We start from the raw sequence: 14,935 nt of genomic DNA, 5'->3' as shown, positions 1-14,935 counted from the left end.
AAGATGGTCATACCATGGATCATTTATGTATTTGATTTTTTATTTTAGTTCCCCTTTAGGGATTAAAAAATATTAAAAATGAATGTATTTGATAAAATATTGAATTTGGCCTTTAGTATCAAATCCCATGGCAATGGATTGAATAACACATTCATAAATGGCAAAAATAGCTCTAGGAGATACAGTTGAAGTCGAAAGTTTCCATACACTTAGGTTGGAGTCATTAAAACCAGTTTTTAACCACTCCACAAATTTCTTGTTAACAAACTATAGTTTTGGCAAGTCGGTTAGGACATCTACTTTGTGCATGACACAAGTAATTTTTCCAACAATTGTTTACAAACAGATTATTTCACTTATAATTCACTGTATCACAATTCCAGTGGGTCAGAAGTTTACATACACTAAGTTGACTGTGCCTTTAAACAGCTTGGGAAATTCCAGAAAATGATGTCATGGCTTTAGAAGCTTCTGAAAGGCTAATTGACATCATTTGAGTCAATTGGAGGTATACCTGTGGATGTATTTCAAGGCCTACCTTCAAACTTTGCCTCTTTGCTTAACATCATGGGAAAATCCAAAGAAATCAGCCAAGAACTCAACAACAAAAAAATTGTCGACCTCCACAAGTCTGGTTCATCCTTGGGAGCAATTTCCAAACGCCTGAAGGTACCACGTTCATCTGTACAAACAATAGTACGGAAGTATAAACACCATGGGACCACACAGCCGTCATACCACTCAGGAGGGCGACGCGTTCTGCCTCCTAGAGATGAACGTACATTGGTGCGAAAAGTGCAAATCAATCCCAGAACAACAGCAAAGGACCTTGTGAAGATGCTGGAGGAAACAGGTACAACAGTATCTATATCCACAGTAAAACGAGTCCTATATCGACATAACCTGAAAGGCCCTCAGCAAGGAAGAAGCCACTGCTCCAAAACCGGCATAAAAAGCCAGACTACGGTTTGCAACTGCACATGGGGACAAAGATCGTACTTTTTGGAGAAATGTCCTCTGGTCTGATGAAACAAAAATAGAAATGTTTGGCCATAAGGACCATTGTTATGTTTGAAGGAAAAAGGGGGATGCTTGCAAGCCGAAGAACACCATCCCAATGTCACGCCCTGACCGTAGATTGCTTTGTATGTTTCTATTTTTAGTTTGGTCAGGGTGTGATGTGTGTGGGTATTCTATGTTGTAGGTCTAGGTTTTCTGTTTCTATGTGTTTGGCCTGGTATGGTTCTCAGTTAGAGGCAGCTGTCTATCGTTGTCTCTGATTGAGAGCCATACTTAGGTATCCTGTTTTCCCACTTGTGTTGGTGGGTGGTTATTTTCTGGTTAGTGTTTGTTGCACCTGTCAGAACTGTTCGTTGGTCGTTTTGTTGGTTTTTGTTTGTGTATTCATCTTGATTAAAGTATTATGGATACGTACCACGCAGCACTTTGGTCCTCCTCTCCTTCTCCCGACGACAATCGTTACAGAACCACCCACCCACAAAGGACCAAGCAGCGTGGTGAGAGGGACTCCTGGACAGGTGAGCAGCACTATGTGGACTATGAGACAACCTGGGAGGAGATAGAAAGGTGGTCGGTCGACCCAGGGAGAGTGCCGGAACCCGCCTGGGATTCTCTGGAACATTGCGAGGAGGGATATCGGAGAATGGAGTTGGCGACACGAACACGGCTGGCAAGGAAGCCCGAGAGGCAGCCCCAGAATTTTTTGGGGAGGGGGCACACGGGGAGATTGGCGGAGTCAGGTAGGAGACCTGAGCCAACTCCCCGTGCTTACCGTGGCGAGCGTCGTACTGGTCAGGCACCGTGTTATGCGGTGGAGCGCACGGTGTCTCCAGTACGTGTTCATAGCCCGGTACGTTACATCGCAGCTCCTCGCATCTGCCGGGCGAGAGTGGGTATCGAGCCAGGAAGGAGCGTGCCAGCCCTGCTCTCCAGGCCTCTAGTGCGTCTCCTCGGCCCGGGTTATCCTGCGCCAGCTCTGCACACTGTGTCTCTATTGCGTCTGCATAGCCCAGTGCATCCTGTGCCTGCGTCCCGCACGTTCAGGGCCAAAGTCCCCACACAGCCAGGACGGGTTGTGCAGGCTCTTTGCTCGAGACTTCCAGTGCGCCTCCACGGCCCAGTGCATCCGGTGCCTCGGCCAAGGACAAGGCCTCCTGCATGTCTCCCCAGCCTGGTGAGTCCTGTGCCTGTGCTAAGCCCTAATCCTCCTGCATGTCTCCCCAGCCTGGTGAGTCATGTGCCTTCTCCCAGAGCCAAGCCTCCAGTGATGATCCATGGCAAGAAGCCTCCAGTGATGATCCATGGCACGAAGCCTCCAGTGATGATCCATGGCACGAAGCCTCCAGTGATGATCCATGGCACGAAGCCTCCAGTGATGATCCATGGCACGAAGCCTCCAGTCATGATCCATGGCACGAAGCCTCCTGTGATGATCCATGGCACGAAGCCTCCAGTGATGATCCATGGCATGAAACCTCCAGTAAGGAGTTATGGCACGAGGCTTCCAGCGTCGCCCTCTAGTCCGAAGCCTCCAGCGACGCCCTCTAGTCCGGAGCCTCCAGCGTCGCCCTCTAGTCCGGAGCCTCCAGCGACGCCCTCCAGTCCGGAGCAGCCAGAGTCTCCCTCCTGTCTGGCGCTGCCAGAGTCTCCCTCCTGTCCGGCGCTGCCAGAGTCTCCCTCCTGTCCGGCGCTGCCAGAGTCTCCCTCCTGTCCGGCGCTGCCAGAGTCTCCCGCCTGTCCGGCGCTGCCAGAGTCTCCCGCCTGTCCGGCGCTGCCAGAGTCTCCCGCCTGTCCGGCGCTGCCAGAGTCTCCCGCCTGTCCGGCGCTGCCAGAGTCTCCCGCCTGTCCGGCGCTGCCAGAGTCTCCCGCCTGTCCGGCGCTGCCAGAGTCTCCCGCCTGTCCGGCGCTGCCAGAGTCTCCCGCCTGTCCGGCGCTGCCAGAGTCTCCCGCCTGTCCGGCGCTGCCAGAGCCTCCCGCCTGTTCGGGGTCTGTTGTAAGGGTCCCCAGTCCGGGGTCGGCGGCGAGGGTCACCACTCTAGTGGCGCTACATATGGGGGCCAAGACTAAGGTGGAGTGGGGTCTACGTCCCGCACCAGAGCCGCCACCGCGGTGAAATGCCCACCCAGACCCTCCCCTATTGGTTCAGGTTTTGCGGCCGGAGTCCGCACCTTTGGGGGGGGGGGGGTACTGTCACGCCCTGACCGTAGATTGCTTTGTATGTTTCTATTTTTTAGTTTGGTCAGGGTGTGATGTGGGTGGGTATTCTATGTTGTAGGTCTAGGTTTTCTGTTTCTATGTGTTTGGCCTGGTATGGTTCTCAATCAGAGGCAGCTGTCTATCGTTGTCTCTGATTGAGAGCCATACTTAGGTAGCCTGTTTTCCCACTTGTGTTGGTGGGTGGTTATTTTCTGGTTAGTGTTTGTTGCACCTGTCAGAACTGTTCGTTGGTCGTTTTGTTATTTTTGTTCGTGTATTCATCTTGATTAAAGTATTATGGATACGTACCACGCTGCACTTTGGTCCTCCTCTCCTTCTCCCGACGACAATCGTTACACCCAACTGTGAAGCACGGGGGTGGCAGCATCATGTTGTGGGGGGAGCTTTGCTGCAGGAGGGACTGGTGCACTTCACAAAATAGATGACATCATGAGAGGGAAAATTATTTGAATATATTGAAGCAACATCTCAAGATATAAGACAGGAAGTTAAAGATTGGTCGCAAATGGGTCTTCCAAATGGACAATGACCCCAAGCATACTTCCAAAGTTGTGGCAAAATGGCTTAAAAAGTCAAGGTATTGGGGTGGCCATCACAAAGCCCTGACCTCAATCCTATAGAAAATATGTGGGCAGAACTGAAAAAGCTTGTGCGAGCAAGGAGGCCTACAACCTGACTCAGTTACACCAGCTCTGTCAGGAGGAATGGGACAAAATTCACCCAACTTCTTGTGAGAAGCTTGTGGAAGACTACCCAAAACGTTTGACCCAAGTTAAACAATTTAAAGGCAATGCTACCAAATACTAATTGAGTGTATGTAAACTTCTGACCCACTGGGAATGTGATGAAAGAAATAAAAGCTGAAATAAATCATTCTCTCTATTACTATTCTGACATTTCACATTTTTTAAATATAGTGGTAATCCTAACTGACCTAAAACAGGGAATTTTTTACTAGGATTAAATTTCAGGCATTGTGAAAAATCGAGTTTAAATGTATTTGGCTAAGATGTATGTAAACTTCCGACTTCATCTGTTTCAGAAAGCTCAGGAAATATTATAGTTGTTTTTTTTTACACATATTTAACCCAATGTATTTGGTAGGCACAAAACTAACCTCTATATTTCCATTCATTTTTTAAACTGGTACCGGTTATATTCAGACGAGTCCCGTTTTTGTTGGTCGTAGGTTTGTGAGAGTCATCTTTCCATAAAGTAGTCATATTAGTTTGTAGGCCAAACCGTTTTCATGAGAAGACCGATTTTCGGGATGTTTCATGGTCTGATAAACACAGCTGCAGCACAGGCACCTTACACTGCTGATGCGGAAGGCCAGCATAGCGGTGGATGCGGTGGACTGAGACGCAGCCCCATGCAAAAAAAACATATACAGTGCTGTGAAAAAGTATTTGCCCCCTTTCTAATTTTCTCTACTTTTGCATATTTTCTATACTGAATGTTATCAGATGTTTAACCAAAACCTAATATTAGATAACGGGAACCTGAGTGAACAAATAGCACAACAATGACATACTCATAAACCAAGTTATGCAACACCCAATGCCCCAGTGTGAAAAAGTACACTCAATAACTGGTTGAGCCACCTTTAGCTACAATTGCTCCAACCAAATGCTTCCCGTAGTTGTTGATCAGTCTCACCACGCTATTGGAGGAATTTTGTCCCACTCTTCAAAAAAAAAAAAAGCAAAAAACTCATATTTCAAGTCACTCTCAGTAGATAATTTAAAACCCCTTTATTCACAGGCTACTTGGCTAATATTTGTCCAGGATACAAATATGCACTTCTGTGAAGCTGCTAAACCAGCCTTGATTAAGGGGAGGGTAGGTTATTCTTGTTTTTTAATCTAATGAAATGGGAGGAAGGAAATAAAAATCTCATTCCATGGGCATCCCGGCTGGATAGGCTGTGCTGCTGCTCTAAAAATCAGTGAAGACCTGCTTTTGGTGGGTCTTGACATTTTCTTTTAGTGTTGCATGAAATTGTCACTTTTGCGCTTGATTTTAAGGACACACCTCAAATATTACCACCCCTCCCACCTCAGTGTAAGCGAGCAGTTGTTGTCAATTGCCTAACCTGGTGTAAGGGGTGGAAAATTCTAGCGTGCCAGTTCTTACATGAAGAAATTGCAAACTAACGTGCATTTGACTCTTGCGCCTCCTTAGCATCAGCCAAAAATAGAGCCCTAAATCTCATTTTAGTGCAGATGAAGTTGGATTTCCTCTGCTGTAATATGTCTTGGTTAAATTGCGCGGTGAGACTTGCCACTGGTGGTAATGTCAGTAAGAAATCATCGTCAACACCACTTCTAAATTCTCTGGCCTCGCTCTTGATCATTTGTGAAACTTTTTGGGCATCAATTTAACTCCATATTTCTGTGTGTTTTAATTCGCTTTGTTCTGGTCATATCATTTTACCCTGTTTCACCATGGACATACTATGGACTTCATTAATTTATATTGCATTGTGTTTCGATTGTACTCAGTCACAGCTCTCGATATGTGTCGAGGACTTTGATGACGCCAAGGAGCAGGCCGACATAGAGCTTCCCCCTGTGGCCGGAGGGCTCCACCGCAGCTCCACCTCCAGCGACCCATCGGACGGGAAGGCTCCCCTGCTGAGGAGGAAGAGCATGCAGTGGGCACGAAAGCTGAGCCGGAGAGGCCCACGGGGGAACCAGAGGGAGGCTCAGAGGGGGGCCCAGCAGGGTCTGAGGGCCAGACGTTCGGAGAGACAGGAGCTGGCTGAGCTGGTCAACAACCGGATGAAGAGCCTGGGACTCTCTGCCACGGCTTACGGTGAGAGACCACACCTGGGGAGGGATGTTTTTGGGGGATTGCTAGTTGAATTTCCAAGACCTGGAATAGAAGGCAAAATATGTTATGTGTTTGAAACATGAGACTCAGGCTTAGTTGATTGATGGATGGATGGGTGGATGGATAAACGACAGAGATGATTGTCAGTCAACACACGGACAAAAACGGACAATGATGAATGCATATAATTGAGTACATATTCATACGTCTCAGTTTGACCGCATTCATCATTGTCTGTTTTTGTCTGTCAAAAGTTAAATTCTAGTTAACTATTTTCGGACAAGTTGCATTTGCGGGAAAGGCAGACATTGTGAGGTTTTAAAGAACAATCATCTCCATTGTCCATCATCCGTCAATCCGTAAAATCTCTGGCTGGCCGTAGCTTAAATCACTGGGTGTCCATACTTAAACTTCTCAATCTGCATCAGCCAATGAGAATCGATGACATGATAGAACGCTACATTTGAGCTTTTCCCATGAGATTGATTGATTTAATTGACCATTTAAAAACACAATGTAGCCAGAAATGCATAAAAAAATGTGTTGAGCATAACAGTAAAAAGTTTTACAATTATTTCCATTGTGGTCCTCTTCAGCACATTGAACATTTTACACATTCACAGTTAAATGCTGATCTGTAGTAAACATCACATGGTAAAAATAATTCAACAACTGTGCAAAGACCAAAACAATAACAAATTTAAATAGTCCACCAAATGTCAGTGGTTGCACTCCTTGGGAATAGCTTGCAGAACTAATCATCCAGCGTCCATCACTGTCCACGTTGGTTGCGACGACTTGCAAGTAGACTGGTTCCACCTTGCCTTGCAAATCTTTCCACTGCTTCGCCATCCTCGCTGAGTCAAGTCACCTCCCTGCAGCTCCTCAGTCGCCAGTCCATGCTTTGAACCAGCCCGAGTAATCTCCCGTGGTGTTCTTCAGGCTGAATAGTCTCCCAATAATTGCACATAAAAACACTAAATACACTAAACAAAAATATAAATGCAACATGTAAAGTGTTGGTCCTGTATTTCATGAGCTGAAATAAAAGATAGCAGACATTTTCCATACGCACAAAATTCTCCCAAATTTTGTGCACAAATTTGTTTACGTCCCTGTTAGTGACAATTTCTCCTTTGCCGAAATAATTCATCCACCTGACAGGTGTGGCATACTGTATCAATAAACTGATTAAACAGCATGATCATTACACAGGTGCACCTTGTGCTGGGGACAATAAAAGGTCACTCTAAAACACAGTGCCACATATGTGCAATTAGCATGCTGACTGCAGGAAAATCCACTGCGTGCTCGTCATTTTCACCAGGGTCTTGACCTTATTGGCAGGCTGGAGAAGTGTGCTCTTCACGGATGAATCCCTGTTTTAACTGTAGATGGCAGACAGCGTAGCGTGTATGGCGTCATGTTGGCAAGCGGTTTACTTAAGTGAACATTGTGAACAGAGTGCCCCATGGTATGGGTATGGTATGACCATGGTATGGGCAGGCATAAGCTACGGACAATGAACCCCTGAGCCACAGCCCTTTTTTTAAAGGTGTCTGTGACCAACAGATGCATATCTGTATTCCCAGTCATGTGAAATCCATAGATACATGTATTTCAATTGACAGATTTCCTTATATGTTGCTCAGTAAAATCTTTGAAATTGTTGCATGTTGCGTTTATATTTTTGTTCAGTGTATAACAAAATTACCTGGCACACTTAGCCCTATGCTAACACAATATCAGCTGGCCATGATTATTTCCTGTATCAAATTCCGTATCAGTCAATCAAAGATCTTAAACTTTATATCCAGCAAACAATGGCATGTGGTGGAAAAAGTACCCAATTGTCATATTTGAGTAAAAGTAAAGATACTGTAAAAGAAAATGACTCAAGTAAAAGTGAAAGTCATCCAGTAAAATACTATTTGAGTAAAAGTATAAATCATTTCAAATTCCTTATATTAAGCAAACCAGAGGGCACCATTTAAAAAAAATGTTTTGAAGATAGTCAGAGGCACACTCCATCACTCAGACATAATTGGCAAACAAAGCATTTGTGTTTAGTGAGTCCATCAGATCAGAGGCCGTAGGGATGACCAGGGATGTTCTCTTGATAAGTGCGTGAATTAGACCCTTTTCCTGTCCTGCTAAGCATTCGAAATGTAACAAGTACTTTTGGGTGTCAGGGGAAACGTATGGAGTAAAAAGTACATTCTTTTATTTAGGAATGTAGTGAAGTAAAAGTTGTCAAAAATATAAATAGTAAAGTACAGACTACTTAGTAAGTAGTACTGTAACGACCCTGGGTTACAGTACAGTTACAGTACTTTACACCACTGCTTACAATAGGTCAACTTGGCCAACAGAGGGATATCTTAAACCTCAAAATTCAAGGTTTACCTTTGTTGACTTGGCTACCAGCTGGACGTGTTAGCATAGGGCTATGTGTGCCAGGCTAGCTCATGGGAAAAGCTAACATGTAGCATTCTATCATGTTCAACTACGTCGACAATTCTAATTGGCTGATGCAAATTTTGAGATGGATAAAAAGTTTACGTTTAAACTTGATCAAGAGTTCACACGTATGAACAGGACCTATGACTGCTGTTTTTTCCTATTCTAGATGACATGAGCGAGAACCAGAGCACGCATTCCCACACGTATGTGTTGATCAACCCACCTCCCGACACCAAACTGGAACTGAATGACATAGTGTAAGTATGGCAGTAAGTAGTTAAGTATGGGCTAAAGACACACCCAAACAGTTGATGATGTGCGGACGAAAGCATGAAACACCCCGAGAATCTCACTGCCAATAGGTACTTATCATAGTGGAATGCCATTCCTTCTCTTGCTAGAACAAAAGTTTTACCTGCCGCGTGACGACCCCGTAACAACGAACCTACCAATATATATATTTTTTTTAAAGAGGGCATTTTCTCCGTACATCCACGGATGAGCCAGTCACACTTCATATGCAATGTAGGCTATGGGATGGTAGTACAACACTAAATACTTCCTCCAAGCTAGCTAACCACTGTAGCTAGTATTGACATAATAATTCAATCATAAAGGATAAGCTACTTTCCATGAAACAGCTGCCAGTGTTAGCTGCCGTGTTAGTGCAGTGTCCTTAGCTAGCTAGCAATGATGTGCTAGCTAAACATTTGGCTATGGGCTGGTACTGGCAGTATGGGATCATAGAGAGTGAATTAAATTGTTTCTTCGTCATCTTGCTAGGTAGTTATTGATACTAGCCAGATGGCCACAGCTAGATAAGGGCGTTCTACAAAATAACAACATTAGCGCAGAGAGATTGGAATCTTGACAATAGGCACGGATATGCATTGCCAAACAACGCCACTGCCACCTTCTGGTTTATTTTAACAAGGCTGAGTGGCTGACGACTTCCAAGGTCTTCCAAGGAGTTTGACTGCCAACACTGTTCAATGTTCAAATGGTGTGTCAGAGCTTTAACAGATCATAAAAGTCGAACAAAAAAAATCAAGAATGTCTCCTACTCGATATTACTCCCATTTCCGTATTGTTTTGTGTATAAACAAATGTTTGAAAATATCAAACCACTCAGAGTGAGAGGAATTCTCCATCCTATTTTACAGGTATCTCATCCGTTCAGATCCCGTGGGGTATGTCCCTAAGGCTGGTGACAGCAGGGAGAGTCTGGGAAACAACACCTGTGTTGGGGAGCACACCAAGACAGAGTCTTCTTTTTGATCCCTACCTACACACAGCCTGCCTTTACAGTAGTATTGGGGGTGTTAAAGGGATCATTCATTTTTTGCACTGCTACATCCTTGCCAGGAGATTCTGGATGTTAAATTAGAAAATAATAATAAAACTAGCTAAATAACCAACTAATGTAAAACAGTTAGGATGAAATGACAATATCGAAAATGAGCTAAAACTTCAACAAAGTGAACCATCCCTTTAATGCCATAATTATGTTATGTGCTACAATTCACATTGCGTTGCGCAGAGCACGGGGTGGTGCAATCAATATAATCTTGGACTGTATCATCCCCATACTTGATCTACTTTTCAATTAACATAGATATACGTGTGTCTTAAACTGTATCTCTCGCTTTCACAATGTGGCCTTTCCAGAGGATAAACTCAGTTTAGGAACTCAATGATTTGAAAGACACCCCATGGTCAAAGCTCTTCTAGGAGAGCAGAGTCCCTGCTCATCTTCCAAATATGTCTGAAACCCTACCTCGTCAAATAGTATTTTAGTATGGTATAATCCCACAGCATTCACACCCCCACCTCACCCCAAATATTGGTTGCCTTTCATGAAATAACCCTCCCACTTGATCCCCTCCCTCCATCCCAAATAGCACTGACTCTGCTGATAGCTACTTCATTGAGAAAAAATGTACTTACTATGACTGAGATGTGATTTTCCCACCTATCTTGCTTAAGATGAATGCACTAACTGTATGTCGCTCTGGATAAGAGCATCTGCTAAATTACTCAAATGTAAATGGTGGTATTTGTTTGCATGTTTGGGGGGGTGGTGACTGAACTGTTTGGGTTGCTATGCAAAAAATCTGTCCTCATAGTTTACAGTATAGAGCTCGCCAGCTTGTAGTCCTAAAAAAACTGAAATGAGTAACCTCTGGTTCGTTCAACCATTGCTATGGCGGAAATTAATGGGGAAAGAATGGGGTTTTGGGGTAAACGGCGAAAATAAAGTCTGAGGTTAACACAGGCTTAGAAGATCTTATATACATTGTGTTCTAGAACAAAACTTATAAGATCTCATAAGCCTCTGTTTACCACAGATGTTATTTTTGCAGTTTATTAAAAAAAATACATTAATTTCCCCATAGGCTTTGCCCAACGAGCCATGGCAGAGTTAGTGCCTACAAAAAGACGCCACATTGCTCTATTACTATTGCTCTCTATACCTCATGATATCATATTTACTGTTTGTTTATTCATTTGTATAGTCATGTGAATCATGCATTGTACTATACTCATCTGTTGAATGTTTGTTGTCATTCATATTGACTGTCATAAATAATGGTATGTTTACTCATTATCTTTGCACACTTTGAATGCAAATAGATTTCTGAACTTGTGGGGAACTCTTTTCTTCATTAGCTTTTAAGTTTATTTAGACGTGGGTTTAATGCAAGGCTTGTTAGAGCACGGTGCACTGACGTACTTTTAAAGGAAATTATGGTTGAGCCAAAATGCGCAGTGTTTACCATGAATGCAATAGTACGATGGGAGAAATGCGGGGAAAATGCCTTTAAAAAGCTCATTGTCGGCTGTATAGTGCAACAACGCTTTGCATTAAATCGTTTTTTATTTTATTTGACAGGGACAGTGCACATTAATCAACATTTTATCACGATGACAGAAGTCATAATCGCATAATAGTATTCAAAAGTAGGCCTACAGAGTGGCCATAGAAACAACACATTTTCTGTGAATATATATATATACACTGTCTTTTAGTTATTCTAGTCTGCAGGTGAGGAGTGGTTTTTGGACTCCGGTATCTCCTGGGTCTGTGATGTGGGCGGTGCCAAAGGCATGGAGTACTGGAGATACAGCTCTCTGTATTGTAGTGGGTGGGTGAATGTGTGAGAGAGAGAGAGAGAGCACACGTGTCTATCTGAGTGTGTGCATGTGCAGGCACGCTTGTGTGTGTGTGTGGTTAGATAAAGTTGTGTGTGTGGCATTAGACAAAGGCTTAAGAGCTCAGAGGAAGACAGTAGAAAATCCCTGAGGAAGGGAGATGGCAGACTAACAGCTTTACAATGCCCTTGGGAGGGGTATCTAAAGTAGTATTACATTTATTAGACAGTAATGTACAGCTTAGTTGGTGTGATAAAATCACAACTGTCCAAACAGACTGTATATGAAGTATATCCCACCCTGGATTGCCATCAAATCTGTAGATTTTAGTGGATGTCTTCTCTAATGTTATGCTGTCTTAAGAAAGAATAGCTCTTGCATTAATTATCATTGATTTCTGGCCACTATAAGACTACCCAGATAATGGAATGAAATAATGCTTATGACGAACAACTTGCAAATTGAAATTCTAGGTGACAGAAGCAGTCCTTGGCAATGGCCTGTGATATGTCATCTCTCATCGACAAATCAAATCGGGAAAATGTTGCATCCTTCCTAGGACCAATAGTATCCTCTGTAATTCATTATCTAGAACACCAAATAATTATCTTGTGTTATGCTGTTTTACATTTTTTTGCCCTATTACACACCCACCCTTTGAGATTCACACAACAACACACCCAACATCAGTGAGCCTCCCAAGGGAGATTTAGAACTGTACCGAGAACAAGACACATAGCTGTTCTTTGATTTGCAGCACTAGCCTACATACTCCACCTCATTGGCGCTCCACAGCTGCCTCTGCCAATGCTAGAACATCTAAGTCTGAATTCGCTCAAAGGAAGAAGATCAGTGAAAATCAACATAAAAAAATATTGGGGAAAGTAATCCAATGTTTTTTTTTTTAATCATGATTTGAATCTATTCCGCTTCACTCTACTTCCTTCACACTCTTTCATATTTTCCTTTAATTAGTTGATAAAGAATTAATCAAAACACGTCTCATCAGCACCACTCATCTCATTCCAGAAACATCATCTTCAAAAAGAAACAGCCTTTTTTTGAACGGACAGGTCCTTAATGAAGAGCCGCTAAAATGCGTACATGCCGGGGAACAGCAGGGGACACATAAGGTAGTGGACTATCTGGGAGCTTACAGCCACATTAAAAAAGTTGCTAATGTCGTCGGCTGATAGCTTTCACCGCTGAGGTGTCAACGCCTCTTCAAGTGGTGGTCTCCTGAGCCACAGCAAACGATCCCGGCACGTAATCTCAGTCGTTGTGGTCTCATAAAGAGAAAAACAACAACCTCATCTCTGCTTATGAGGGCAGCGCTCGCTGCTCGCTTGACACTTCAATATGCAAATTCACGCCTTAATTGTAGCCATGGGAGTCTTGTAAGAGCGAGGGAAGAAGAAGAGTCATCGGGGAAACAAACATCAAGGCCTGTGTGCTGACAGTGATGGTAGTTTAGATCTAAGACTCAATGGCATTTATTTACCTGCCTGGGGAGAGAAGGGGGAGAGAGAGAGAGAGAGCGAGACAGGGGAAGAGAGATAGAGGGAGAAGGAAAGAGAGAACGTTTAGATCTGAGACCCAAGGGTACTTCTTTACCTACAATGGTGTGAGACGGGGGGAGAGGTGGGAGGGAGAAGGCGAGAGAGCAGACTACAGAGACCAGCTGTCGTGTGAAGGCACATTTTTAAGACCCATTTTCACACACTTTGTGAAATGTGTTTTATGTACAGTATGGGATGAATACTGATATCAGTGGTGATTGCTTTTCAATGGCTGTTTTATCCAATAGAATTAACCCTCGCTGCTCATGCACATACATAGTCGTACTAAAATCTTGTCTTTCCATGATAATTTATCAATAGACAAAAATGTGTTTAACATTTTTTTGGGGGACAGGTCCTCCATGTACTGTACCTAGTAAAAGTTTCACCATCGGTTACTATCACAGTGTTCATCGAGGTGACATTGTTGCCAACTTTGAATCGACACAATGACCCCAAAAAATACTTGTTTATACCTGCCGTTAACATGCGTCATTTGCCCTGATCTTGTCCACATTCTGATTTTGCCCACCTTCTTCTCAGAAATATGTCTACACATGGGATTAAAATGTGTCTCATATCCATCCACTGTGTTCGCATTGTGACCAGCTTTCCTATATGCAAATCATTTGATAGCTATTCTTAAAGAATATTTGAAGACACATATTGATGCCGTAAGTCACCTCTCAATTACTTTAGAAGGCGGGATAATGATAGAAAAGGTTTCACTGTCCCGATCCGTCTATACTTGTAAGATATCCAGACACAATGCGTGCCTGACTACCTCCCGAGGTGGACAGGAAGATCACAATCAGATCACAATGCATCTTTTAATCGTCTACACCTGTTTTTAGGTTTTACTTATTCGCACCAAAGAAGATAAGTGAAAGACAACACAGTACAGATAAAAACAAGGTAAAAGCAGTGTGCAGGTGAGTTTGGAAACCCAAAAGGGTTTATATGAAAACCACACCCCCAAAACACGATGTACAACGATGATGATGTTTTGGCAATGTGAAGATATAAATTCCAGAGTATGGAACCTCTGTATCTGATAGAGAAGTGACAATGTGTGGTGCGGCAGTGGGGAGGTTGAAGGTTATCGGAGTGTCTTGTGTTGTATGCATGGATTTGGGAATTAACCTGGAAGAATCGATTGAAGAGTTTGGGTAGGATGTCTGGGAGGTATGTGTATTTGTAAATGAAGGTGCATAATTGGATATTGAGTTTCTTAAACAGAGGGGCAGATGGAGCCAAGTAATTAGAGGGGATGGCTAGTCTTGCAAATGTATTTTAGACAATGAATAAATTGTCTAATTCCATTTGGGCATGAGATTTTTAAAAAACATCAACACTCAGCTTGATTGTTTAAAATAAAAGATTGTCACTATATTGATTATTTTTTAAAGCAGAATCTGTTGGTATTGTTTGCATTAAAGGCATGAAATTATTTGGAAATAATCAATATAGTGACAATCCTTTTTGAAACAAGTCAGCTGTCAGCTTCAATGATTGTTGACTAATTAGAAAATGGGAAGACAGTGTGCATGTGCATGCACCCCTTCTCACCTGTGCACTCGTTCACCCCCCTCAAAGATTAAAAGTAGTGGATTGTTGTAACTGTATTGGTAGACAATTAATCTACATCTACCCAATGCTTTCACATCTTTCAGAGGAGTTAAGGTGAG

At 43.3% G+C, this 14,935-nt stretch overlaps 1 protein-coding gene across 3 annotated transcripts in view; it reads left to right on the top strand.

Moving 5' to 3' along the window:
• The window catches only part of LOC120055476 (potassium channel subfamily T member 2-like), a 63,576-nt gene extending 52,440 nt beyond the window's left edge, over positions 1-11,136 (top strand). For all 3 annotated transcript variants that reach the window (XM_039003338.1, XM_039003337.1, XM_039003336.1), the window contains 3 exons: positions 5,742-6,054; positions 8,702-8,792; positions 9,699-11,136. In XM_039003338.1, coding sequence (XP_038859266.1) covers positions 5,742-6,054; positions 8,702-8,792; positions 9,699-9,813 — 519 coding nt within the window. In that variant the 3' untranslated portion in view covers positions 9,814-11,136. The remainder of the gene's footprint in view (positions 1-5,741; positions 6,055-8,701; positions 8,793-9,698) is intronic.
• The last annotated feature ends 3,799 nt before the right edge of the window (positions 11,137-14,935 follow it).

The sequence above is a fragment of the Salvelinus namaycush genome, chromosome 11 (genome assembly GCF_016432855.1).
Source record: "Salvelinus namaycush isolate Seneca chromosome 11, SaNama_1.0, whole genome shotgun sequence".
NCBI lineage: Eukaryota > Metazoa > Chordata > Actinopteri > Salmoniformes > Salmonidae > Salvelinus > Salvelinus namaycush.
This window is presented reverse-complemented; position numbering and strand designations above follow the sequence as displayed.